The sequence below is a fragment of the Gigantopelta aegis genome, chromosome 1 (genome assembly GCF_016097555.1).
Source record: "Gigantopelta aegis isolate Gae_Host chromosome 1, Gae_host_genome, whole genome shotgun sequence".
NCBI classification, from domain to species: Eukaryota; Metazoa; Mollusca; class Gastropoda; order Neomphalida; family Peltospiridae; genus Gigantopelta; species Gigantopelta aegis.
Genome location: NC_054699.1, coordinates 40,806,017 through 40,831,919, shown reverse-complemented (window position 1 = coordinate 40,831,919; position 25,903 = coordinate 40,806,017). Strand labels below are relative to the sequence as shown.

The window sequence follows — 25,903 nt, the reverse complement described above, 5'->3', positions numbered from 1 at the left end:
CTCCCTGAATGGCTGTGTAGCAGCAGGGTTTTCCCCAACTCTTTAACAGGTGTAGACTTCATAGGTCCTGCTATGATTCGCGGAGATTGGTTTCTACCTTCTCTGGAGCTGAGGTGTGATGTGCTCGCCTGAGGCGCGATCGATCTAGGATCGATCCCCCCCCCCCCCCCCCCCCCCCCCCCCCCCCCCCCCCCCCCCCATCGGTCGGCCCATTGGGCTATTTCTCGTTTCAGCCAGTGCTGAGTCCTCAACCATATTTCCGACGCCATATAAAGGTAAATAAAATGTGTTGAGTGCGTCGTTAAATAAATCATTTCTTTCCTTTGTCTGGAGCTTGTTTCATCTTTGCTGTGGTTGATCGGACTGTTGAACTGTACTCGAGAAGAGTATGATAACGGTTTTATCTTTGCTGTGGTTGATCGGACTGTTGAACTGTACTCGAGAAGAGTATAATAACGGTTTTATCTTTGCTGTGGTTGATCAGACTGTTGAACTGTACTCGAGAAGAGTATAACAACGGTTTTACCGCTAAGATCGAGAGAAATACTACATCTGATATCATGATAACAGTGTTTATGATTGTGGTGAAGGCGATGACGACGACGACGATGATGATGATGATGATGATGATGATGTAATTTGTATTTGTTGAACAATTAATTATCTATAATGCATCTATGCACAACGTCTGTGATCTCCTTCTATAATGGGTTTGGTGTCAGAAGTGGGATTATAATTATAATTGTATTTTCTTACTAGGATTCTACAGCGAGAACTGTGAAAATGAGTATAACGAATGCCAATCGAACCCCTGTGAAAATGGCGGCGTCTGTATTGATAAGAGAGACACATATGAATGTCACTGTCCAATGGGCTTCAACGGTCTAAACTGCTCACAAAAGGTACTTTCCACCTCCACCTCTCTCTCTCTCTCTCTCTCTCTCTCTCTCTCTCTCTCTCTCTCTCTCTCTCTCTCTCTCTCTCTCTCTCTCTCTCTCTCTCTTTCTCTCTCTCTCAACCAAATGATAAAACAAACTAAATAATACTATAGCCGTACTAATACTTAAAAATATACTAACTGTCATCAAACAAAGGCTCCTTTCTTTTTCAATGTTTGATCTTCAAATTACTCTAAGATCTGACAATACCCAATTACTTTTCATTTCTCTGTGACCTTTTCGTTGGATGGTGTTTTATGTACATATTTGAGCAGTCTAATTAAAATTAGCTCCATTGGTCAATTACTATTAGAGCTAATTTTAATCAGATTGATATTTGAGATTGTCTATATAATTGTTTTACCATCAGGTCCATCTCTGCCAGTCAAATCCATGTTTCAACCAGAGCGCCTGTGAGGACAATGGACGGACGTACAGGTGTCGCTGCAGGGCTGGCTTCATGGGTATGTCACCAGTGAAGTTATTAATTAATTTTATTTATTTTGTATAACGACACCACTAGAGAGCATTGCTTTATTATTCATCGGCTCTTGGATGTCAAACATTTGGTCAAATTCACGTATAATCTTCGAGAAGCAACCTGCTACATATTTCCACATGGACCACTGGTTGGAACGGAAAATAACCCAAACTGCAAATGGGTCTACTGAGAAGGATCGATCCGATGACCGACCACTTCACAGTCGGACACACTACTGCTTGAGCTACATCCCGCTCCCGACGTAATTGTTGAATGCCCCTTAATTAATATCGTTCATCATGATGTAAATTCACTATTACTGAAAGGCTGTTATTTTCTGCCTCTTCTTGGTCGTGGTTTTGAAGAAAACTCCACTAAACTGACGTCCTAGAATGTACAGATTTCACTACACAGTTCACTACACAGTTCACTTCCGGGTGAGAGTTCATTGATCACTGTCCACTTTAGTTCATAACTGTGACATATGTTGTGGTTCACATATTCAATTCGTGTAATTGTTAAATAATTAAAACTATTTGTATTTTTCAATGGTAAGCCTTCTGGCTGGATTATTCCCATGTTATTTTGTAATATTGTGCATTGACATTTGGGGACGCTGATGTATAGCGGAAGAAGCGGCCGGTGTGAATAGGTTCTTAAATTACCTCTTCAGACCGGTACTACAGCCAGATGCGATCATATCGTAAAAAACCTGAGACAGAAATGTTCTCAATTTTGGAGTGAAAATAAATGCTTATGTTCGTAATGGTGTATATTGTTAGTGCCAACGAGAACCCGTTCTATTGGCAATCTTCATTTGAAGTTGGGCAATTTAACGTGTATTTCAATGGCCGATGACAACTGTGTAGTGAGACCCTAGCTGTGTTTTGCAGGAAGTCACTGCGAGGTGAACATCAATGAGTGCCAGTCCAGACCATGTCTGCATGACGCCACCTGTCGGGACCTCATCAATGGCTACCAGTGTCTCTGTCGCGAAATGCATGCCGGTCCAAACTGCCAGTATACACGTAAGTTATACCGGAACTTCTTTTCCAGGTCAAAAAAATATATATTAATAAGTTTATTTCTCGTAATCTTTCGTATTTGCTTTTTATTAAAAAACAATTATTATTATTTAAACAACATTTTAAAATAAATTTGAAAATAGATCGTAGTAATTAAATAGAAATATTTAAGATTTTTGTTTTAAATTATTATCTTTAAATATTTAAGAGTGGGGGATGAACAAACAAAAACACGAAAAACACGAGAAACAGAAACAGAAACAAACAAAACCAATAACAACACAAAGAAAACAATTGGCAGCTGAATTGGTGGCAGCTTCCTTTAAACAATGAGTAAATTGTGTTTCTTGCACACCCGTTTGTGAGAACATCATTTGTTATTGTTTATAACACATCCTTGTTTACACATGTAGCGAGCGCTACTACAGCTTGCTCTGAATGTGCACGTAAAGCCCTATGACCTGACCTGACCTGACCTGACCTACACATGTACGTGTTTTAACAATTTCAAGACATACGACTGGCTTCTCCTTGGTGATGACCAGGTCACCAATGTCATACGTCCAATGAAAAAGAACCCCAGCACTGTGGAAATCGATTACACTCTGACATATAGCCTAGTTAACCTGACAATCATTTGTCTGTGACGCGCAAGTGCAAGGGCTGTAAATAACTTTTAGTTGGAAAAGATGTTAAACTTTGCTTTAAACCTGTTTTTTTAGGATATGTAAGAAATAGAATAATACATTCGTGTCCGTTAGATACCATTTATCTCATAACTCGTTGTTAAAAACATATCAAACTTGCTTTTGATCGTTAGATACATTTTAAAACAACTCGTTGTAAGATAAATGGTATCTAACAGCCACTCGTGTATTATTCTCTATGTATAAAATAACATAAATCGGTTACTTTCCAGGAAAGATGTCATTCTGCTCTAATTTCAACCAAACACGCGAACTTTTCAGTTCTCACAGATCTCTGTGATATATTAAAGGGACATCCCTGAGTTTACTGCAATTTTTAAGATGTTATCGACTAACAGAGACTTTTTAACGATTGTACTTACATATCAAATATATTTTTCTGCATAAAATATTAGTGACTTTATATTAAACGTGTTTCTGATCGTTCCACTATTTGTACTAGGTTAAATTTCATTTTATTTCCTAAAATATATATTGTTTTCGTACGTACGAAATTATTTGAAGACAAAATCCGGTTTGGGCTTCTTACAAATATTAAGACGGCCAGAAACACATTGAATATACAGACACTGATATTCTAAACAAGAAAATATATTTAATATGTAAGTTTAATCGTAGAAATATTGTATTTTTCGTAAACATCTTATAGTGCAACAAACTCAGGAATGTCCCTTTAAGGGGCCGTCCATAATTTTCAACATTTTCACGAGCGTACGCGGGGATGGGGGGGGGGGGGGGGTGGGGGGTTAAGGGGCCAGCGTACACATTCAGGGGAGTGGCCAAAAGTGGACTCTTTGTACACTTGTGAAAATGTTGAAAATTATGGACGGCCCCTAATGTGTGTGTGTGTGTATATCTTCAGTTGACATGTTCGCGCCATTCCTGGAAGGCAAGCCTCAGACTCTGGCCGAGCAGAAGTATCACGTGCGCAACCTGTACATCGTGGCCGGCACCCTGTCCGGCGCCATCCTCATGGTCGTCGTCGTCTTGTCCGGCTGCTACTGCCGCATGCACGAGACGTACAAGAGATTCAGCTTCAAGAGACTCAAGTACAGACGACAGAACAAGTGAGTGACGTCATCTATACTCTATAGGCTTGTTGTCCACTAGTTTGTATAGGCTTGGTGTCTCCCATCTTCATAAATCAAGGCTAATATATTCGTTCCTCGTAATACGAGGAACGACGAGGAACGAATATATTAGCCTTGATTTATGAAGATGGGTGTCTCCATGATGTCACGACTAGTTCTTTTTTTTAATTTAAGGATTGTCTGTTATTTATTTGCGACCACTTGTTTGTATAGGCTTGGTGACTCCATGATGTCACGACTATATACTAGTATATATTTTTTTTAATTATTTAAAGATTGTCTGTTATTTATTTTACATTCATTAGGGTATGAATAAAAAAAATCATCCGCAAATAGTGTGAATCGGCGAAGCCATTCTCACATACGTTTGCGGATGAATTTTTTTCCTTCTTCTTCTTTTCATTCCCAGATGAATGTAAAACAAATGACAGACAATACTTATAATTAAATTTGAATCATACTTGATAATAAAAAGTCAAACTTTATTTCGAATTAATTTTGGTCCATAAACAATAACGCTCAATAAGACAACTTGCCTATATAAAATGACATCATCATATATAGGGAATATCTGGTTACTGTCTTAAGATATCGGCGTTATCCTGCGAAGTATACGCAAAGTATCGTCAACCTAGCAAAGCTTTTGCCGTATGACGTCATACAAGATACATGACATCATTTTTTGTAAGACGCTAGCTACATTCTGTCACATTTAAAAAGCATTTCTAACCTCTAATTCATAAATAAATATACAACTTTTGTATTGTTATTGCAAAAGCAAACGTTTTTTGTATTTATTCTATGTAAACAAATGATTTAAAAAGTATGTTTATTGAAAATCTAGTCTGGAGTCGAGTTGGGCTTATGTCACGTGACCTATATTTTTGGTCAGTGACCAAAACTATAGAGATTTATCTGGTCATATCTTTCCAATATATAATACAGTGATTGCTGGATAAATAACGTTCCCTGACAACGTAATTTTTACGTTCTTCGAGAAATGAATAAACTTGCATTGCTACCCCTGGACCAATGGGATGACGTTATATTGTAATTAATGTAACGGATATTTAATTATGACGTATGGGATTTAACATTATGAGTTGAAATAGATACATGAAATGTTCAAACGTCTTTTTAACTGAGTTAGGGTACCGCCTTTCAAACACAACGTGGAGTATTTCATTATAACACATTGACAAAGAAATAGATGTGATGTCATGTAGGTGTCAAGCCCACCGTCCCACAAGTGGTCGCAATTGACAACAGTGTCAAGTCTAGTCGCATCCTAACGTCTATCACATATTATGATGGGAAAACATCCTAAGGAAACGTTTTGTTTTGTAATTTATTTTTAGGCATGATACAGGTGCATAAGAGTTTAAAACTGATTGTGCATTGTAGATTCTTGAGAGAACCGTCAATAATATTGTGATATACAGGTATTCTTCACCAACTACACTAATACCACTCGAGTTTCTAATTTAATAATACTTCAGCATATAGGATAATTATACAAGGAGAGAATGTATCCCCTTGTCTACATCCCTTTACTAATTCTTATTTAAATGATTCAGGTAAAACTCATTTTGTGCAACACTAGATTCAGATATTGTGACATGTTTAATGGATGTCTTAAAGTTAAAAATATATTGCTAACGCATTATTTATAAAGGATCAAGATGTATAAGTCAGATGCTTTGTAAACATTACTAGTAGCTCAGGAATCAGAATGTGAATACATGTATCTGAATATTGTTACGGTGAAATAAGTCTAAACAACAACAAATTAGGATTTTTACCATTCTATGTTTATGTCTGACCATAAGCGTACGAGAGAGTAGGCAAGGGAGAGACGGTCAACTGACCCTCTAGTTCTGGAGCAAAACCTTAAATTCGGGCAAACATTATACAGATTTTCGGGCAAAATATGCTAACCTGAGACCTTTTTACCATTTCCATCATTTTACCATCAAAATAAGTTGTAATTCATGTAAGAATGCGTAGAAATTCGTTTGCAACCCTATATAGCTCTTTGATAGTAATTCAAATATAAATAAATGTTGTTATCCGGATTGGGGCATTTGCGTTTAATTTGGACAAAAACAAGCCTGCCCCCCCCTCCTACAAAAAAAACGGAAGTCCGTACGCCTATGTGTCTGACTAAACCGTTAGTTTCAGTAACCCAGGAACATCATGTTGTTGGTGTAAAACATGATGTCGTAAATTAATCTAATATATTATCTACTACCTTCCTTTCATAAAACCAGTTTCGTCTCTTTTAATTTATCAAGAACTTGTGTTTAATTCTCTTTGCAATACACTCAGAAATCGTAAGTAGAGATTACTACGGCCAAAGATTCCAACAAACGTTTAAAGAAGTCTTCTTTTTTGCTTTAACTGGTGTAGGGATACAGTTTAAAACACCTAACTTTTGTACATGATGCTTTTTTTTTATAATGTGGTTGTAGTTAAAGTATCGAACTAGGAAAGGTTCGATATTAATCCCATTTATAAAGGATTCAGTAGTAAATTCATCAGATTCTGGTTTCGTTTTAATTTTTAATACCTTTTCTGTATATTTATACAACCACCCCTCACGTTAATTCCTCTTGATATGTCTTTTTTAATAATGCCCTCATTTGGCTCAGTTGGTGCGGAATAAAGAGTTTGGTAAACCTTTTTATTTATTTTAAAAAATATATATATATATCTCTGTGTTCCACTTTTTGAGTGAATTTTGATATTTTAATTTTCTTAAATAATTTCTAGTTCTAAATTGCAAGAAATACATTGTTGGTTTTTCGTCCTCTATTTTGACCTTGACCTGATATAATGCCCTTTTATTTATTTTTTCTTTAATAATTCAGACATTCTTCTTTCGATTTGTGTTTCAAGTTACCTAAATTTTGTCCTCTAAATGTAGTTCCATTATCCCATATTCTTTTTATTTTCGATTTCAGAACTTCTTTTTCATCTTGTATATAGATAAAGGTTCGCAGTGTTGTATCTAGCAAGTTCCACAATGTGTTGTTACTGCTGCTTGACTTTTATACGTTAAACTAATGGTTCGAAGTTGAGAGATAACTTGTTTTCTGTTTTGGCCTTTCCCACTGTTAAATATTACGAAATAATCTAATGTATCTTGTTTTTATAATATTATTGTTTTCTTCATAAATGTGTATTATTTCATTAATTGCTTTCATGTTTTTGTTAGCATTTGGGATGGCTTACAAATATTATACTGTCCAGATCTAAAATTAAAATCTCCGCAAAGTATATCCATAATTTTGAAACCGAAGTTGGCGAAATTGAATTTGTGTATAGATAAGAGGTGGCATGGCTGTGCAATCTTAACTTCGATGATTCTCAATAGTCTGGTTACCATAAAAGCTGTAATTAGACCTGGACCCCATTCCCAGAAGCGATCTTAGCGTTAAGATCGCCTTAAATGCATTACTACCTTATATACTTACGGTGATCGTATCCCAAAGATCGCGTCGTGAAACGGGCTCCAAGAAACTTGAAATGCAAAATAACATTACATTACTGTGCCCGGTCTGCGACGATGTGTCAGAATTTATTGCAACCAGTTTTGAATTGTTTGTTGTTGTTAATTTTCAGTGAGATCTGTGAGACCAATCGAAACGTGAGCAGCGTGGCGTGTCCGCGGTTGTCTATTGATGCGATCTGGGAGGCGACCAGTCTTAGCTACGATACGAACCAGCTCAACTCTCCTCTCCATCAACAGTCGTTAAAACCACAGAAAATATGACGAGTTTTTCATATACCGTAAATCCTTCAATAGAGGCCTGCCTTGAATAGAAGCCTGCCTCGATTAGAGCATTTCGAATAAAATAAAGGCCTGCCTTGGATAGAAGCCTGCCTTGAATAGAAAGCTGCCTTATTTAGAGGCCAGTTTCTGCTACTGTAGCTATGTCAGGTTAATACCCATTTTTCATATACCGTAAATTTTTCAATAGATGCCTGCCTTTAATAAAAGCTTGCCTCGATTTGAGCATTTCGAGCAAAATAAAGGCCTGCCTTGAATTGAGGCCTGCCTTGAATAGAAACCTGCCTTATTTATAGGCCAGTTTCTGCTACTGTAGTTTTGTCAGGTTAATGCCATTTTTTTCAAATACTGTTAATCTTTCAATTGAGGCCTGCCTTGAATAGAAGCCTGCCTCGGTTAGAGCATGTCGAACAAAATAAAGGCCTGCCTTGAATAGAAGGCCAGTTTCTGCTACTGTAGCTTTGTCACGTTAATGCCCATTTTTTCATATACCATTAATCTTTCAATATAGGCCTGCCTTGAATAGAGCGGTGTGAAAGAAAAAAAACACCCACAGATATAGGCTTGCCTTGAATAGAAGCCCATCTTATACAAAGGCCAGTTTGTACCTGTAGCCTTGTCGGGTTCATGCCCACGTTTTACTCGCCGCCCGTCAAAAGTTCACAACAACATGGAGATAACAATAAGAAAGGGGCAGTTTCCATTTCTCGGTGAAGTAAGAGGTTTGGAGGCTTACATTGGAATATAACCTTACAACAAATCTATGTTGGGAAATGTTGCACGCAAAAAATAGAAGCTTGCCTTGGAACAGAGGCGGGTCTCGGAGCGTCACCAGAGGGGGAAAAGGGCCTAGGCTTTTATTGCAGGGTTTACGGTATGTTAAACTGTATTTGTAATTCACTACTTACAGAGAGATATACTGGTATTTCATCGCACAGCATCAACAACCGCAGAACCAGCGTGGGACACTTATATATCCACTAATTTACTTACATTCATTTGGTTTTCATTTTCGACGTAATAAACGTTAAAGGGACATACCCTAGTTTTAAACACTAAGGCATATTTTTAACTATTATAACTGTTTTTGATAACTTAAATCATACTTTACTGAGATTTTATTGTTTATATTACCAATTTCCGTACATTCGAAGTGATTTGAGTCATCCTGGTGTTTTTAATATCACAAAATGCATTTCTCATATTTTTAAAAAGGCACGTATGTTTGAGAAGTAACAGTTATGGAGTCGAGTTTTAATCTTTTTAGAGGGTATTTCACCATTTCAAAATCACAGACTCATGTTTTACTAAATTGTAACTTTATCTAAATGTGTTACAGGTTAGTCAATTAACTAAACTTAGTGTTACTTTTCACGGGTTGAAACTAGGGTATATGTTCCTTTAAGTTGGGTTTTTTTTTCATTTGGAAAGTAACTTACTTTTGCCAGTTATTATGTAGAATGTAAGTTACTTCGTTTTTCATTTTGTTTTTTTTAAACTTCTATTGATTTGTTTGTGGGTTTTAGGGTTGTTGTTGTTGTTTTGTTTTTTGTAGGTTTTTTTGGGGGGTAAGATAATTTACTTAGTTTTTTTGGGGGGTAAGATAATTTACTTAGTTGTTTTCTTTTTGTTTTTTAAAGTAACTTACTTTCGCCATTTATTATGTACAATGTAAGTTACTTCGTTTTCTTTTTTCTTGTTTAAAATTCTACTGGGTTGGGGTGTTGGGGGGGGGTTGGGTTTTTGGTTGGGGGGGTTGGGGTTTTGGTTGGGGGGGGGGAGGTAAAAGTTATTTGCTATTACACCACCGTTTGTCATATGGAAAGTAAGTTACTTCCTGTTTTCAATTACTTCCATTGGAAAAAATTTCCACTTGAAGTCAATATACTTCCAGATTTTATTTTGGAAGTATTTTACTTCTTCCGTTTTTCATTTTGACAATAACCGATTTCCAGTTTTTCATTTTAACAATAACAGACTTCCAGTTTTTCATTTTGGAAGTAATTTTTCCCCCACTGTTTTTCATTTCGCAAGTAACTTACTGCCACTGTAAATATTACCTTTGTCCTCATTTTAAAGAAAACCATGACTGTTATTTGACTTGTTAAATCCCTTGTCTTGTTAATATGTACATGTCTTGTTCTTAGTGTGTGTCGTGTTTTTCTTTTCGATGGAAGTCCATGAATCCAATTCCAATATTGATGACACAATAAACTTAAAATAATAATTATAATAAGATAAATAATATAAATTAAATATAAATAATTAAAGAAATATATTTTTTTAAATGTTAATAAATAAAAACATGATTTGCTGTTTTGAAGGCGGACACTAAAATGGTTTCAACCCTCTACCCCAACTCCACTTAATTTGGCTTGATTTGTGTTAATTATACTGATGCTGGAAATGTAAAGTACCTTTAAAAAAATCCTGGAAAAAGGCCTGAATAACATTCCCATAAATGACAATTACAGGAATCAATTAGATTCCAATATCAATAACTAAAATAATACGCCTTCTGACTGGCATCCCGTGTTCCGGCAATGACTATATATTAGGAATTGTAAACTGACTGTCGTGTGTTCTGTATTGTGATTGGTTAATTACATTCTTTTTCCGGGATCAAATAGACAATAACACCCGGAAAGCTAATGACGTCATTAGAAAGTGACGTCATTAGCAATTGGAACAGGCGAAGTTGACGATTCAAGGGTCTAGTTAGATTGTAGCCAGGTATTTTTTTCAAGAAATGCCAAATATACAGTTAGTTCTGTAGAAAAACGATTCAGTTTACAATGGACATAACCATATGAAGTTTTTAGATTTGCGGGTGTTATGGTCTATTTGATGCCCGCAAATGTTTCATTTTTGACCTCAGGCTAACGCCTTCGGTCAAAAATGACATTTGCGGGATCAAATAGACAATAACACCCGCAAATCTAAAAACTCCATATGGTTATCTCCTAAATAAAATGCTCATATTGAGATAATAGCTACATTATTTATTAGCATTAAATTCTGAATTCTGGGCCGTGTATAAAATACAGCGTCAACAATTTCAGAACCAGCATGGAATACTGAACGTTCACCCGCCAACTTATTTACATTGTTTTTTCTTTTACAATGTAATATAGTTTTTTCATTTTCAAAATAATTTGCTTGTTACTTATCTGAAAATAAAACTACGTATAAATGTTGATGATGCTCATTTACAAGGACAATAGTTCAACATGTTAGATGTTTCGAGATGTTTTGTTTGTATATATATATATATATATTTATTCCTTACACACCTTTAGTGAGAACATATAACATGCTCGTCGTCAATTTAAAGATGTACGGTCGACCTGCCCTTAGGTGACAAGGTGACAAGCAGGTCTTCGCAGCCATAGGCCTATAGGGTGTATACTACCAAATCAAATCCCATAGACGACAATAGTAACATATGTGGCTAAAACTCCTGCAGCGTATCAATCGACATAAACGCGACGGATATAAATACTGCCACCCTTCACCCTTAAAGTGAATCAGAAAAAAATGTGGGTCAAGCTGCTCATTTCTGAGATAACGGGTAGCGTCTATACTAGCCTAGTTCCGGGTAGCGTCTATGACTAGCCTAGTTCCGCACAAAATTCAAGTATTTTTTTTTACAAAAATGTTTCAAGCACAAGGCTTGACACAGTGGTACTAGATAAAATAAAATGGCATACATTTTTTGCCCAGATGAAACTAATTCTTTTTACAACCAACACTCACATTTATCACAAATCACAGGACTTGTGGTGTTCACTTCTCTATCAAAAGTTCCGTGGACCTCGAATTTTGACCCAGTCGGAAGTTATTTGGTTTAGTACTACCTAAAGCAGGATCAAAATTAATTGTTCTGTGAAAAACGCGGTTAAATTACTTTTCAAACTCGTTTGAGAGGATAAGAAACAGAATATTTAAATACCACATATTTCACTCGTAAGATAAATAGCATCAAACGGCCACTAGTAGTAGTCGCCATTTCATATTTTTCGTGGTCATTTTGTTTTTAATGGTGTTAAAAGTACAATGTTAAAACTCTGCAGGGTTATTTACCATCTTTATTAAATTGATGTACATAATTCAATTTTTTTTTCTTTTTATCGGTCATTTCAAATTAACACATTAGTGTTTCTTATTTACTGTTACTGCCTATACAATAATGTACATATTTCAACTTGTTTGTCTTTTCATCTTTTATTTCAAATAAATGGATTAATAAACATGCAAGTATTGTCATCTAGTTTGTTTTGCTTAACACCAATAGACAACATCGATCAATTAAAAAGATAGTTTTGTTCAACAACACTCAAGCGCATTGATTGATTAATCATCGGCTATTGGAAAGAAAGAAAAAAAAATATTTTATTTAACGACGCACTCAGCACATTTTATTTAGTTATATGGCATCAGACATATGGTTAAGGACCACACAGATTTTGATAGGAAACCCACTGTCGCCACTTCATGGGCTACTCTTTCCGATTAGCAGCAAGGGATCTTTTATTTGCACTTCCTACAGGCAGGATAGCACAAACCATGGCCTTTGTTGAACCAGTTATGGATCACTGGTCGGTGCAAGTGGTTTACACCTACCCACTGAGCCTTGCGGAGCACTCACTCCGGGTTTAGAGTCGCTAGAGCACAAATTAATTGATCGAGACATTTGGTAATTCAGACTCGTAGTCGTCGTCGGAAACCCGCTACATATTTACATTAGCAGCAAGGGATCGTTTGTATGAATCATCCCACACAGGATAGCACATACCACAGCCTTTGGTATACTAGTCATGGTACACTGGCTGGAACGAGATATAGCCCAATGGGACAACCAGAGGATCGATCCCGGACTGACCTCGCATCACGCGAGCTCTTTACCATTGGAATTGAGGTTGGGCGTTTGGCTGAAATGATTACGCAAATTGATACATACTAAAAACACAGACATACTAGAAAACACAGACAAAGCAATCTATTTACAATCATTTAATGTCATAAATAGTACACAGACCTTCGTGGGCAATATTTCTATGCCAAGCTTTTCATTTTCAAAAGATAAAACATTAAAAATTTGGGTTGGGTTGTTTTTTTTTTTTAAAGAGAAATCTAGTTATCATGAGCCTTTCAAAATGAGTAACCATGAGTAATTAACATGTTGCAGAAGTCACCAGATCGCATGATAATAGTCCAGCTAAATGTGTCCTGGTGACTTCTTTTAATCCATTATATGAACATTAATTATTATTTGTATCTTAAAGCAATATTGGGGGATTTTGGGAGGGGTCGGTCAAAACCACGTTCCTTTAATACAATCTAGGTGCTGGAAGACTTTTGGCATACATCTGTAGTAGTGTTGGTATAAAGTGCTTCTACTGGCAGTAGCTAGTGGGAATTTCCCTATTAGCTCAGTTGGTAGAGCACTGGATTCTCGTACTGAGAGTCCGTGGTTCGAATTCCCTCACTGGAGGTTGATTTTTCTGTTACACATGTAATTGTTGAAACAGTGATGAAAATGACTAGACAAAACATCTGTAGAACATTGCAGGGTCTTGTAAATGAAATCAAAGGATTGCTGTGAATTCTTGATTAAAAAACAAACAAACAAAGGGACTGGACCGTTTGTGCACAACACTCAAATCTAGAATCGGGAACATTATCATCTGTGCTGAACACTAGCTGTAGCCGGTCACCGTTAACACCTTTCATCCTGTATGCAAAAACACAGGTTAAAATTAAATCCTAACCCCCTATCCCTCAATTTCCTTTTTTCTATAATGGAATTCACGTGGTAGAACCTCCTTGATGCAACAACATTATTTTGATGTGATATATTAAAAAGAAGCCAGGCAAGGAAAGATTAATAATTATTGGACAGACTGTTTTTATCCAGATTATAAAAACACTGGAACGTCAACAGTTCGTGTGGTTCTCGTGGTCATACAATGTGGATAAACTCTGCCGGTCGCCGGTCTGGTAGAGAGCCATGCCGTGGCGAGTAGGACCATCTCTTGTCTGCCATTATTTCCTCGCTTCATTACTAAAAATATAAAAGAAAAACATTTTCAACAAGCGTTCTCAGAGTACTGCTCAGGCCCGTAGCCAATGATGTGTGTGTGTGTGTGTGTGTGTGTGTGTCAGTGGGATATTTTTTTCTCAATATGCCTCACCATAAGCTTAAATGATCCCTCCCCCTCAAAATCCTGGCTACGGGCCAGCTGCTAAAGCAATAGATGTCCCTACATGGCCCACCAAATGTTTGTTACCTCCCTTTATTAATTGTAGTTGGCCTATATATATTTATCCGATGCTTAACCGTAACAGTATATATGTTAAAGCTATACACAAAAAAAAAACTTTCGGGAAAACAAAAAAACATTGGGGACAGACAGAACACCAATAAAACCTATAGTCCCCTGTGGCCAAGGGGTCCTTTATATGCATCATCCTCAAAACAGGATAGTACATAATACCACAGCCTTTGTTTCACCAGTCGTGGAGCACTGGCGGGAACAACAAATAGCCCAATGATCAGACCGACTGTGAACCAGGCAAGTGCTTTACCACTGCACTACGCCCCACCCTTGTAATTTAAGGAAATTTATTTGCCTAATACTAAACGTTGCAGACACTTAAAGGCACACTGTCACAGACCACTGACCTATTTAATGGTCTAACAAAGTATTACGTGAACAACAATTATTTGATTTGTCCCTAAATGTACTTTATTCAACCATCATATTCCATTTCTTAATGAAATTTTGTAAAAATAATTGAATTATGGCAATGGTCCATAATTCAAAAACTAAAATTGCCGAGAGGGTTGACATGGATTTTACTCCACCGTGGTTCTTTCAAGGTGATGCGATAGCTAGATTTAGTTTCCAACAATTAATGTAAGTTTTATTTATTATCCATTTTTAGAGAAATAACGTCCTTAAATCTGTGACCGTATGCCTTTAAAACAAAAATCAGAAATTGGTAAAATATGGCAATGGACAAGGTAAGCCCTGCTACAAAGCATGGGATAAATATAAAAAGGCCAACTACAATTAGTAATTAAAAAAACCCCACTCCATCTCATTTTCATAAGCCTCCATGGCCAACATTGGTTTTAAACTTCTGCAACACCTGTAGGCGCTGTGTTGACACAGGGAACATGTAGTAGAACCAGTGTGTAAACAGAGCCCATAATATACCATCCTTGCGCAAACCACTCGCACAGATAACACGTGGGAATGGCTATTAGAGGTGGATTAAATTCACAGGACTATTATTTTATCCAACTTAATAGTTAATTCCTAATCATGATTAACTTACTGCAACAACCTTAAATTTAATAATTTACGATAAGCAGGTGATCTGTCATGCTGTGTCAAAGACGACACACTTTTCTGATTTATTTTTTGTAATACAAAGTTTGTTTTGTTCAACGACATCACTAGAGCACATTGATTTATTAATCACTAGCTACTGGATGTCAAACATTTTCTAATTTTGACATAATCAGAGGAAACTTGCAAAATTTTTCCATTAGTACAAAGGAATCTTTTATATGCACCATCCCACAGACAAGTTAGCACATACCACAGCCTTTGACATACCAATCATGATGTACTGGATGTAATGGGGCCACCGACAGAGATCGATCCTAGACAGTGCATCAAACGAGCGCTTTACCACTGGGTTACGTCCCACCCCATAACCAGACATCTTTAATAACTTACAATTAGCAGGCGTTCTGCCATGCCAACCATGGAACTTGACAAGTCAATTTTCCAAAACTGGTCTGGTTTATTTTGTGTAATAGACATATTCCCTCATTGACCACAAAATTGCTGTTGAGACTTTTTCTACCAAATAGGTTTTGCTGTGGCCAGGGTTGCATGCATATATGCATATTCAAGGCTAGCTCTGGGTGCAATCTGATTAAAATTAGCTCTACTGGGTCTACCCTGGTAGATCTAACAGCAATGCGTGGACTCCCACGTCATGGTGACATTTCATCTATAAATAACAATTCAAATATCGACCAATTACACTTTGCCTTTTATAACGTTATTCAGGAAGCATACAAATTCGAAAAATATCGGGCGAGACTATTATGTAATAGGCGAACTTGTTGGTCTATTTCAACATTAAAAAAAACAGGGGGGAAAGTGCAGTAATAAACTCTGGATAAATAGATTTTATGGCTATACCATCACAGGTTTTTTTTCCCCCGTCTTGAAGCAAATTTTATATAAAATTTTATATTGAGATTAGTTTCCGGCATACTTCGTAATTCACCCGAATCATTTCGTATACCCTCGGCATAATCCTGAATGTTTTCAAATTCTTTTTAAATCACTGGCACGATTTTGCAAGTAAGGTTTTGATTGGTCAAATGGAAGCTCAACTGGACATGAGCTCCAACAGGCTGCTGTTAGATCCACATGTAATAGTGGAGCTAATTTTAATTAGATTGGCTCTGGGTGAGCAAAACAATTCTCCAAATTGTCTATTGAAGTTAAAAAAATTGTCAGTTATTTTCCAAAAAAATTCATTTATTGTATGAAATTATTTCACCAAACTAAAATTAAATTCGCCAACTGCTTTCAAAATTCACAATTGGTGAATTTGGCAAGTGCCAGAGCTATACCTGATATTTCTAACTTTGTATCATTTATAACAACCAACCAGAATATATGCAACTCATCTCATGTGTACACAAGATAAAAAAACACAAAATCAAGCCACACAATATTCTCATCTGCCAACGGTAAAAACTATTATTATATATATTCAGCACTCAAAATCATTCCCATCATTGTCAAAAACTGTTGCAAAGTAATCTGCAATGATATTTCTTTTGTTATTATTTGTACGAAATTGCCGCAGGAAGATTATCAGAAATTCAAGGTTGTACATTTGTTGAAAATGTCTCTTATTAAAGAGACATACCCTAGATTTTAAACACTAAGGAATATCTTTTACTATTAGAGCCGTTTTTGGTAACTGAAATCTTATTAAACTTAAGATTTTATTGGTTAGATTATCCATTTCCGTACATTCTAAGTGTTTTTGGTCATTCTGGTGTTTTTAATATCACAAAATGCATTTCTCATATCTTCAAAATCGCTTGTGCGTCTGAGATGTAACAGCTATGGAGTAGAGTTTTAGTCTATTTTAAGAAGGTATTTCACCATTTCAAAGTCACAGACTCATGTTTCACTCAACTGTAACTTTATCCAGATGTGTTGCAGGTTTGTAGATCAACTAAACTTAGTGTGCATTTTCATGGGCTGAAACTAGGGTCTGTCCCTTTGACTGATATTTTAGTACATTTACACACAGTGCTAGCAATGAGGGGAATACTTACAACTTTCTCTTCCTTAAGGCCATCTTTAAAAAATAGCAGGATCGGACTGAGACCATCGCCGTCTTCGGGGTAGTACATCAATGCAACGTGGCCTTGATCAACATTGTACGATTCACCTGCACAGGAACCAAAACAATAACTTCAAGGTACCAGTACACAATCAGACTTGGGAACAAAAAGTGTTTGTTTTGTTTAAAAACACCACTAGAGCACATCGGGGGGGGGGGGGGGGGGTGGGTTGGGGGGGGGGGGGGGGTGGGGGGGGGGGTTTCAGTATTTATTTTCCAAGGTCCATTCTGACCATGTCAAGGTTGGGGAGCCTTGAATTCATGGCCTTACATCAAAGTGATAAAATTTATATGCAAGTACATATATCTAATTTGTGGTATAATAATGTTATATAGACATATAACAATTTGATACATAAATGCATTTGTAATGTTTCTGTATAAATTAAAGACAGGCCAAAAAATTTAAAAAAATGCTACAAAATGCATAGAATGGAAAGGACTGGGAAATATAGAAGAAGAAATAAGATAAAATTTGGTTAAAACGCACAATAAATTGATAAATAAATATTTAAACAGACAAACAAAACAAATAAAGAAAAAAAGAAATGTTTTATTTAACGACACACTCAACACATTTTATTTACGGTTATATGGCATCAGACATGTGGTTAAGGACCACACAGATTTTGAGAGGAAACCCGCTGTCACCACTACATGGGCTACTCTTTCCGATTAGCAGCAAGTGATCTTTTATTTGCACTTCCCACAGGCAGGATAGCACAAACAATGGCCTTTGTTGAACCAGTTATGGATCACTGGTCAGTACAAGTGGTTTACATCTACCCACTGAGCCTTACGGAGCACTCACTCAGGGTTTGGAGTCGGTATCTGGATTAAAAATCCCATGCCTCGACTGGGATCCGAAACCAGTACCTACCAGCCTGTAGACCGATGGCCTAACCACTACACCACTCCCACCAAAGACATTCATAATGAAAGTAAAGAAGTTTATTAAATCACAACTAAGCGCATTTCAGACAACCATATCTCACCTAACATCGCATGCCGCAGTGGAAATAAAATAACATTGCTATTTTATCATCCAGCTGTTTATTGCTAAATATTTACAAACTAATTTGACTGTTTCTGCAGAAAATCACTGGGTCTACCGTCGAGTTGGCAGACTTCGTCATGACAGTTGATATTAGGCCCTGGCATAATGTAATTTACATTTATAGAACTACGGGCAAATATGTTATAAGTAATTGGTATGGGAGGAATTTCACATTATTTGTAGCAAAAAAAACAAATTATCACCAACAATAACCGAAAGCTAAGCCCCTCTATTTGAACTGGGCACCAATTTTTAAAATAGAAGTGTTATCAAATGGTGAGTATATTGATGACCTACAAGTTAAAGTTTGTTTTTTTACACCACCACTAGAACACATTGATGAACTAATCATGGGCTACTGGATGTCAAACATTTGGTAATTCTGTCACGTAGTCATCAGAGGAAAGACGCCAACATTTTCTAATGCAGTGCAAGGAATCTTTCATAAGCACTTTCCCCCAGACAAGAAGCACATACCACGGCCTTTGACCAGTTGTAGTGCGCTGGTTGGAATGAGAAAAAGCCCAATCAGTTGAATGAATCCACTGAGGCCTTGAGCTACATCCTACTCCTTCAATAACCTACAAAGTAAATGGTCCTCATAAACTTGGACCATCATACCATTGGGCAAAACAATTTCAGTGAGAAATACTTACACGTTTATTACTGCACTAGACTAGAGCAATTTTTTTTTTTTTTAATTTGATATGTACAATTCCTGGATATGAAACCTTGAATCTCAATTATCTGTCCCTAGTTATGAAGAAAGTAAAAGTGAATATGCCAACCCAAAACTGGTATTCCCACTAGCACAATTTCTTTGTTTGATATATTAATGATTCCTCGATGTGAAATCTTGAATCCCAATTTTCTGTCACTAGTTATGAAGAAAGTAAAAAGTGAACATACCAACCCAAAACTGGTATTCACGCTTGTCCCAGTTTTCGAGTATCGACTTCACCGCGCCCGCCGCCTGTTTTTTAAACTGTGCTACTCTGTCGGGATTGCTCTCCTCCAGCCGAGTACAAATCCTGAATAAAACAAAATCGCAATTAAGAATGACATATTTAATATTTCTGTAAGCCATTTATCGGTTACGAAAAAATAAATTCAGGTGCACTATTTTCTTTCTGCGTAACCAGTTATGTTCATGCAACTAATGAACTAAATTTAAAGTGCGAACGGAAAACAGATTACGTTAAATTAATTTGCATGAACGATGCGCAAACGCAACTATCATTTTTGCTAATTTTAGAGGCCTGATAGAGATCAACCGATCATAACAGATACTTCAAAACAATTATCTAGTCAAATGGGAAATATTTTGAATATCAAAATCTTGATTTGCAATAGTTTTAGTTTTAGTTTAGTTTATTAGCAACTACTGTGTCATGATCTCTGAAACTTGTGTAGCGAATTATGACGCGACACTTTACAAAATATATCTACCCTGTGATGGTAAAACCTAGCGAGGGTAAAATTACATACCCTAAAACCGTGGAAATTAATGAATACATTTTTATCGTTTTTAGTCAAACAGGGAACATTTTGTTTTTAAAATCTTGATTAGAGTTATTTCTAGTCAACTGAAAATTGATTAGCAACTATTGTTTAATGTTTTAAAAAGTTTGTTTTATTTAACAACGCCACTAGAGCACATTGATTTTTTATCTTATCATCGGCTATTGTACGTCAAACATATGGTCATTCTGGCAGTTTTTTTTAGAGGAAACCCGCTGTCGCCACATAGGCTACTCTTTTACGACAGGCAGCAAGGGATCTTTTATTTGTGCTTCCCACAGGCAGGATAGCACAATCTATGTCCTTTGTTGAACCAGTTATGGATCACTGGTCGGTGCAAGTGGTTTACACCTCCCCATTGAGCCTTGCAGAGCACTCACTCAGGGTTTGGAGTTGGCATCTGGATTAAAAATCCCATGCCTCGACTGGGATCTGAACCCAGTACCTACCAGCCTGTTGACCAATGGCCTAACCACGACGCCAGTTTTAATGTTTTAAAATCATGTAGCGATCTTCGAAACTTGCACAGCGAATCACGAAACAATACTAATAAAATGTTCCCTGAAATATTACAGCACTCACTGCCATTTAAACTTTGTCAAAGAACATGAAAACGCAGTAGACCATTTCAAAATATTTTAAACCCATATCCACATAGCATGGACGCTTTGTGATCCGTTTGGGTTTTTATTACCTACCCATAGAATATTTTCTGGCAAATACAATATTCACAAGCATTTGGGAAGGGTTTTCTTAGGATTCTGCCAGATATTTTGATAATCTTACAATTCTGGCCTAAAATTTAAATTGAGCTAAATTTCGCAGCCTGATAAAACATTAGTGATTTATGGTATCTCAATCTCAAGATGATATTGATTTTTTCTTGATTACTTGCTATGTCCCCCCTCCCCACCCCTTTGGGGTAATGAATTATCGATATCAGCTGGATAGTTTAAAAACACTAGAAACAACGTAGTGCTAGGGTCTGGATTCGAACTCCAGACTGTACTTTAGCCAAGCACTCCAACCACTCGAAACATTTTATTTAATGATGCATTCAACACATTTTATTTACCGTTTATATGGCGTCAGACATATGGTTAAGGACCACACAGATATTGAGAGAAAACCTGCTGCCGCTTCATAGGCTACTCTTTTTAATTAGTAGCAAAGGATCTTTAATATGCACCATCCCAGACAGGGTAGTACATACCACGGCCTTTGATATGCCAGTCGTGGTGCACTGGATGGAACGACAAACAGCCCAATGGGCACACACCGGAGATCAATCCCAGACAGACCACGCAAAGAGCACTTTACTACTGGGCTTCGTCCCACCCCAAACCACTCGGCTACGCAGTGAATCAAAAAGTGACACTGCATTTTAATACTTATAAATCTCATGCGGTGTATTTTGACGGAATGAACTGAACATCTACAGAATAAAACGAACCTTTAGTCCCAAAATGGATCATTCTGTCTTCTGTGCTACATTTCCTCCAAACACTTTTGTGGAAAGAAACAAATGTTTTATTTAACGACGCACTCAACACATTTTAGTTACGGTTATATGGCGTCAAATATATGGTTAAAGGACCACACAGATTTTGAGAGGAAACCCGCTGTCGCCACTACATGGGCTACTCTTCCGATTAGCAGCAAGGGATCTTTTATTTGCGCTTCCCACAGGCAGAATAGCACAAACCATAGCCTTTGTTGAACCAGTTATGGATCACTGGTCGGTGCAAGTGGTTTACAACTACCCATTGAGCCTTGCTGCACTTTTGTGGAGGAAATTTGTATCAGAATATTCAAAATTTAGAATTTTTCAAAGCAAAAACATAATATCGGATTGCGAAATATATACACTATGTTGATTTTATAGCACAAAATCTTTTGAAAGATTGTATGCAACACTGACCATACAGCAGAGATGGAAGCGGCCCTCGACAAAAAAGGCCGAAATATTTTTCAGCTGAGAACATGCGCCTTTATTTTCAGCGGCAAACTTTCATCCCTGAAACACTAATTCTAATAATTATGTTGTAAAAACGTTTGTTAGGGGGTAAACAAAGGAAGACGTGTCGGTTTCACTTACTCCTTCATGTATTCCTTGATGTATTTCTGATACTGTTTCTTCGAGAAGGGCACATCGACAAGCCTGTTGGCGATGATGATGTCGATGCCGGACTTGGTGATATCTCCGTCGGCAGTGTCGTCGCCACCCTCCGCACTGGCATTACCACCGAACATGTCGTCACTCACTGTCGTCTTCTCCGTCGTGTACTGCAACAAACATCGTTAAAACCACAGTCAAAGAAAGGAAATTTTTTTATTTAACAACGCACTCAACATTTTATTTACGGCTATATGGTGTCAGACACATGTACAAAAAAGGACCACACATATATTAGTGTGTTCCCTAGCTTATTTTAGCATGGTGTGGCACCATGCCTCTGTAATCTAGCACCATCTTGCCTTAATCAGCACCCTGCTGCCCTCAGATTAACAAGCCTTTTTCACTAATTAATTCTAAAATTGCCTTTATAAAACACCGAAAAGGGTATTATTAATTAATAAAATATGCCTTTTATATCTTTTTGCCATTCATTTATTAAATCAAGCACATAAATTACATTAATGTTTAGTTCAATTAATTTTTTTTCGTATTTTTAATGAAAAACAAGTGCCCCGAAAATGGTGAAAATGCCATAAAAGTATTTGGTTTACCATGTCTTGCCAAATTTCTAGGGAAATCACTATATATAGAAAGGAAATTCACCGTCGCCACTTCATGGGCTACTCTTTTCGATTAGCAGCAAGGGATCATTTATATGCACCATCCCACAGGCAGGATAACACATACCACAGCCTTTCTTACACCATTCGTGGTGCACTGGCTGGAGCGAGAAATAGCCCAATGGGGCCCACCGACAAGGATCGATCTCAAACCATCTGCTCTACCACTGGGCTACGTCTCCCTACCAGTCAATGAATGAATGTTTAACGACACCCAAGAACAAAACTAGAGATCGGCTATTGGGTGTCAAACGAAGGCAAGTACATCAATATGATCACTTCCATAAAACAAATTGTACAATCATATAGTCAAATACAAACAAGCAAATATTTGTACATTTTTGGTGCATCTTAATTCATACGAGAAAATATCAGTCAAGTGTTGTATTTTTCTTCTTTTGTTTGTAACTGTTATAGGGTGGGACATTATGTAGCTCAGTCAGGGATTTACAGGGCTAGCTGAGGATTAGCAAACCATTTCGCCAAATTATCTTAAAAAATGCTAAATCAGTTACTTTCCAACAAAATACCAATTACATGTCATGTTCATGAACATGTCCACCACATTAAAATAAAATTCACCATTTGTTCTTAAAATTTGCAGTCGGTGAATTTGTTAAGTGGGAGAGTTAGCCCTGCCAATAACACACAGTACATGAAAAAAAAAAAAAACTGACAGTACACCTCTTCAATAATGTTCCAGTTAAATACGTAAGTGCCGACAGGTTTCTTCCTGTAGTGTGTGTATTAGTGGTGAATAAGCAAAATATTTGTTATCGGCGAACTCGAAAATGATCAATGTAAAGCTATTTAGCATCAAACAGAAAAAAAATTGTATTCGAGCAGGAACCTTTGTCTACCGTGTGGTAGTCAGCCATTCCGTGTTTTCGCTGAGAGCGAGATCATAACCGTTCAAATGTCCGTCTAGCTCTCGAAAAGCAGAGTATTCGGGCTACCTGTACAATGGATCTCTGACGACAGGAAGCGATCATAACCGTCCAAATGTCCATCTAGCTCTCAAAAAGCAGAGTACTCGGGCTAGCAGGGACCTAACACCATGCAGTACTCACCTTTCCTTGAACCTCAAATATACAGTCATGAATCAGCTTCATTGGGTACGTATCAGAGAACAGTTCATCACCTGAAACATTCACGATTAAACTTTACAGTCACAGAGAAATAATTTTTGTTTTAAGTGTACTTTCCCACAAGATCTTATTTTTCCCCTTGTAATTAAAAAATCTGATAGATTTCAAGGAACATTTTGATCAATATCGCGTCACAATTCAAAGATCAAAAGTTTCAATGATCACCTCACAAATATTAAACACTTAAAACAGTAGTTGTTAATCAATTTTCTGTTGACAAGAAATATTGTTAATCATGAATTTAAAAATAAAATGTTCCCTGGCATTAGGGTGGCTAGTTATACACTAGGCCTATACATCTTAAAATATTGTTTCATTAGAAACAAACCATTACATTCCTTAATCCAATATCCAAGTTTTGCATTTGGAAAATTTGATAGATCGGTCTAAAGTTTGCTTTCCTTTTTATATAATTTTCGCAATTATTAAATTCTTAAAGTATGTAATCTAAAAAATATCACATTTTGTTATTTTATTACATATTATATGATAAAAATAATTACTACGCATCTATCTATGTTCCATCTGTTGTGTCAAAATTTAAATTACACAAGATGTATACACTTCACTTGTAAAGGATTAAAAACAAAGGCATTTTAGGTCACATATTGTAAAAATTCGAACTTAACGATATTAATTTATGTTCAGTGTGTCTACATACCAGTGACGGCATCCTTATAAATGATCATTTTTATTGATGGAAATGGATTTGTACTACAGATTGTAAGTACAAACGTCTCACGGTGGTCGACGGTCCAAAAAGGAAGTTTACAGATATAAAACTGCCATGCGCAATACGCCCCAAACCCGTTTGTACCCAAAGTCGTTTCGCCCTTATTTATGTGCGCCCCGAGTTGATTTGTCTTTTTCACGTTCACAGTCACCCCGGGTTATTTCACCCATATTTTTATACTGTTTCCAGTATGCTGTATATCGGAAACATATAGCGAATACTTTGCCGGATAGATAAATCTAAACCACTGAACACACAGTTCTTTTAAATCATCAGTATTAATTGGTGACAATATGCACTCGCTTCAAGGTAGGCTAGAAGTGTTTATTTTTTCATTAGTTATCCCATAAATTTTCTTCACCCCTACTGTAGGGTGATTAAAAAAAATAAAATTAAAAATAAATAAAAAATAAAAATAAAAAAATTAATATAAGAGCGGAATAGTCGGACTATACACTTCATGCTGATATCTTTATGGACACCGACTTGTGCATGACTCTACCAGGCCTCGATGTTGTCGTGGTTACGCTATCGGACATAAGGATGGTAGGTACAGGGTTCGCAGCCCGGTACCGGCTCTCACCCAGACTCAGTGGGTAGGTGTAAGGCCACTTGCACCGACCAGCGATCCATAACTGGTTCAACAAAAGCCATGGTTTGTGCTATCCTGCCTGTGGGAAGCGCAAATAAAAGATCCCTTGCTGCTAATCGGAAGAGTAGCTCATGTAGTGGCGACAGCGGGTCTCCTCTCAAAATCTGTGTGGTCCTTAACCATATGTCTGATGCCATATAACCGTAAATAAAAATGTGTTGAGTGCGTCGTTAAATAAAACATTTCTTTCTTTCTTTCCCACCTGATAGGCGACTGTTTCAAGCCATTTCCACGAACCATCGGTCAGGGCGACTTCGGTATCCACCTCGCCAGATCAGACTCCGAGAAGACACCTGTAGTGATTACCCACCGAAGGGGAGGGACGTAGCCCTGGACGCCGTTTTACGAAACGATCTTAGCGCTAAGTTCACCTTACTTACATAACTACCTTATGCACTTAATGTGATCTTAGCGCTAAGATTGTTTCGTAAAACGGGGCCCAGAGTGGTAAAGCGCTCGCTTGATGCACGGTTGGTCTGAGATCGATCCCCGTCGGTGGGCCCAC

At 37.0% G+C, this 25,903-nt stretch overlaps 2 protein-coding genes across 2 annotated transcripts in view; one reads left to right on the top strand and one right to left on the bottom strand.

Annotated features, from left to right (window-relative positions):
- The window catches only part of LOC121375041 (protein eyes shut homolog), a 106,383-nt gene extending 97,202 nt beyond the window's left edge, over positions 1–9,181 (top strand). Inside the window, exons 7-11 of the mRNA XM_041502254.1 lie at positions 760–902; positions 1,309–1,402; positions 2,313–2,447; positions 4,014–4,218; positions 7,867–9,181. Coding sequence (XP_041358188.1) covers positions 760–902; positions 1,309–1,402; positions 2,313–2,447; positions 4,014–4,218; positions 7,867–8,017 — 728 coding nt within the window. The 3' untranslated portion in view covers positions 8,018–9,181. The remainder of the gene's footprint in view (positions 1–759; positions 903–1,308; positions 1,403–2,312; positions 2,448–4,013; positions 4,219–7,866) is intronic.
- A 3,852-nt stretch (positions 9,182–13,033) lies between these two features.
- On the bottom strand, positions 13,034–24,821 carry LOC121375032 (translationally-controlled tumor protein homolog). Its single transcript, XM_041502244.1, has 6 exons — positions 24,675–24,821; positions 23,936–24,006; positions 22,165–22,352; positions 19,455–19,576; positions 17,421–17,536; positions 13,034–14,099 (listed from the first exon to the last, which is right to left on the bottom strand). Exons 1-6 carry the CDS (start codon positions 24,700–24,702, stop codon positions 14,097–14,099), a joined length of 528 nt encoding a protein of 175 aa, XP_041358178.1. The 5' UTR covers positions 24,703–24,821; the 3' UTR covers positions 13,034–14,096.
- Positions 24,822–25,903: the final 1,082 nt, after the last annotated feature.

Bases quoted from the DNA above. Each gene is read 5' to 3' on its own strand.
- LOC121375032 (XM_041502244.1), bottom strand. From the start codon at position 24,702: ATGATCATTTATAAGGATGCCGTCACTG. The intron at 24,007-24,674 runs GTATGTAGACAC...TGAATGTTTCAG, and splicing joins TTATAAGGATGCCGTCACTG to GTGATGAACTGTTCTCTGAT. The intron at 22,353-23,935 runs GTGAGTACTGCA...TGTTTGTTGCAG, and splicing joins TATTTGAGGTTCAAGGAAAG to TACACGACGGAGAAGACGAC.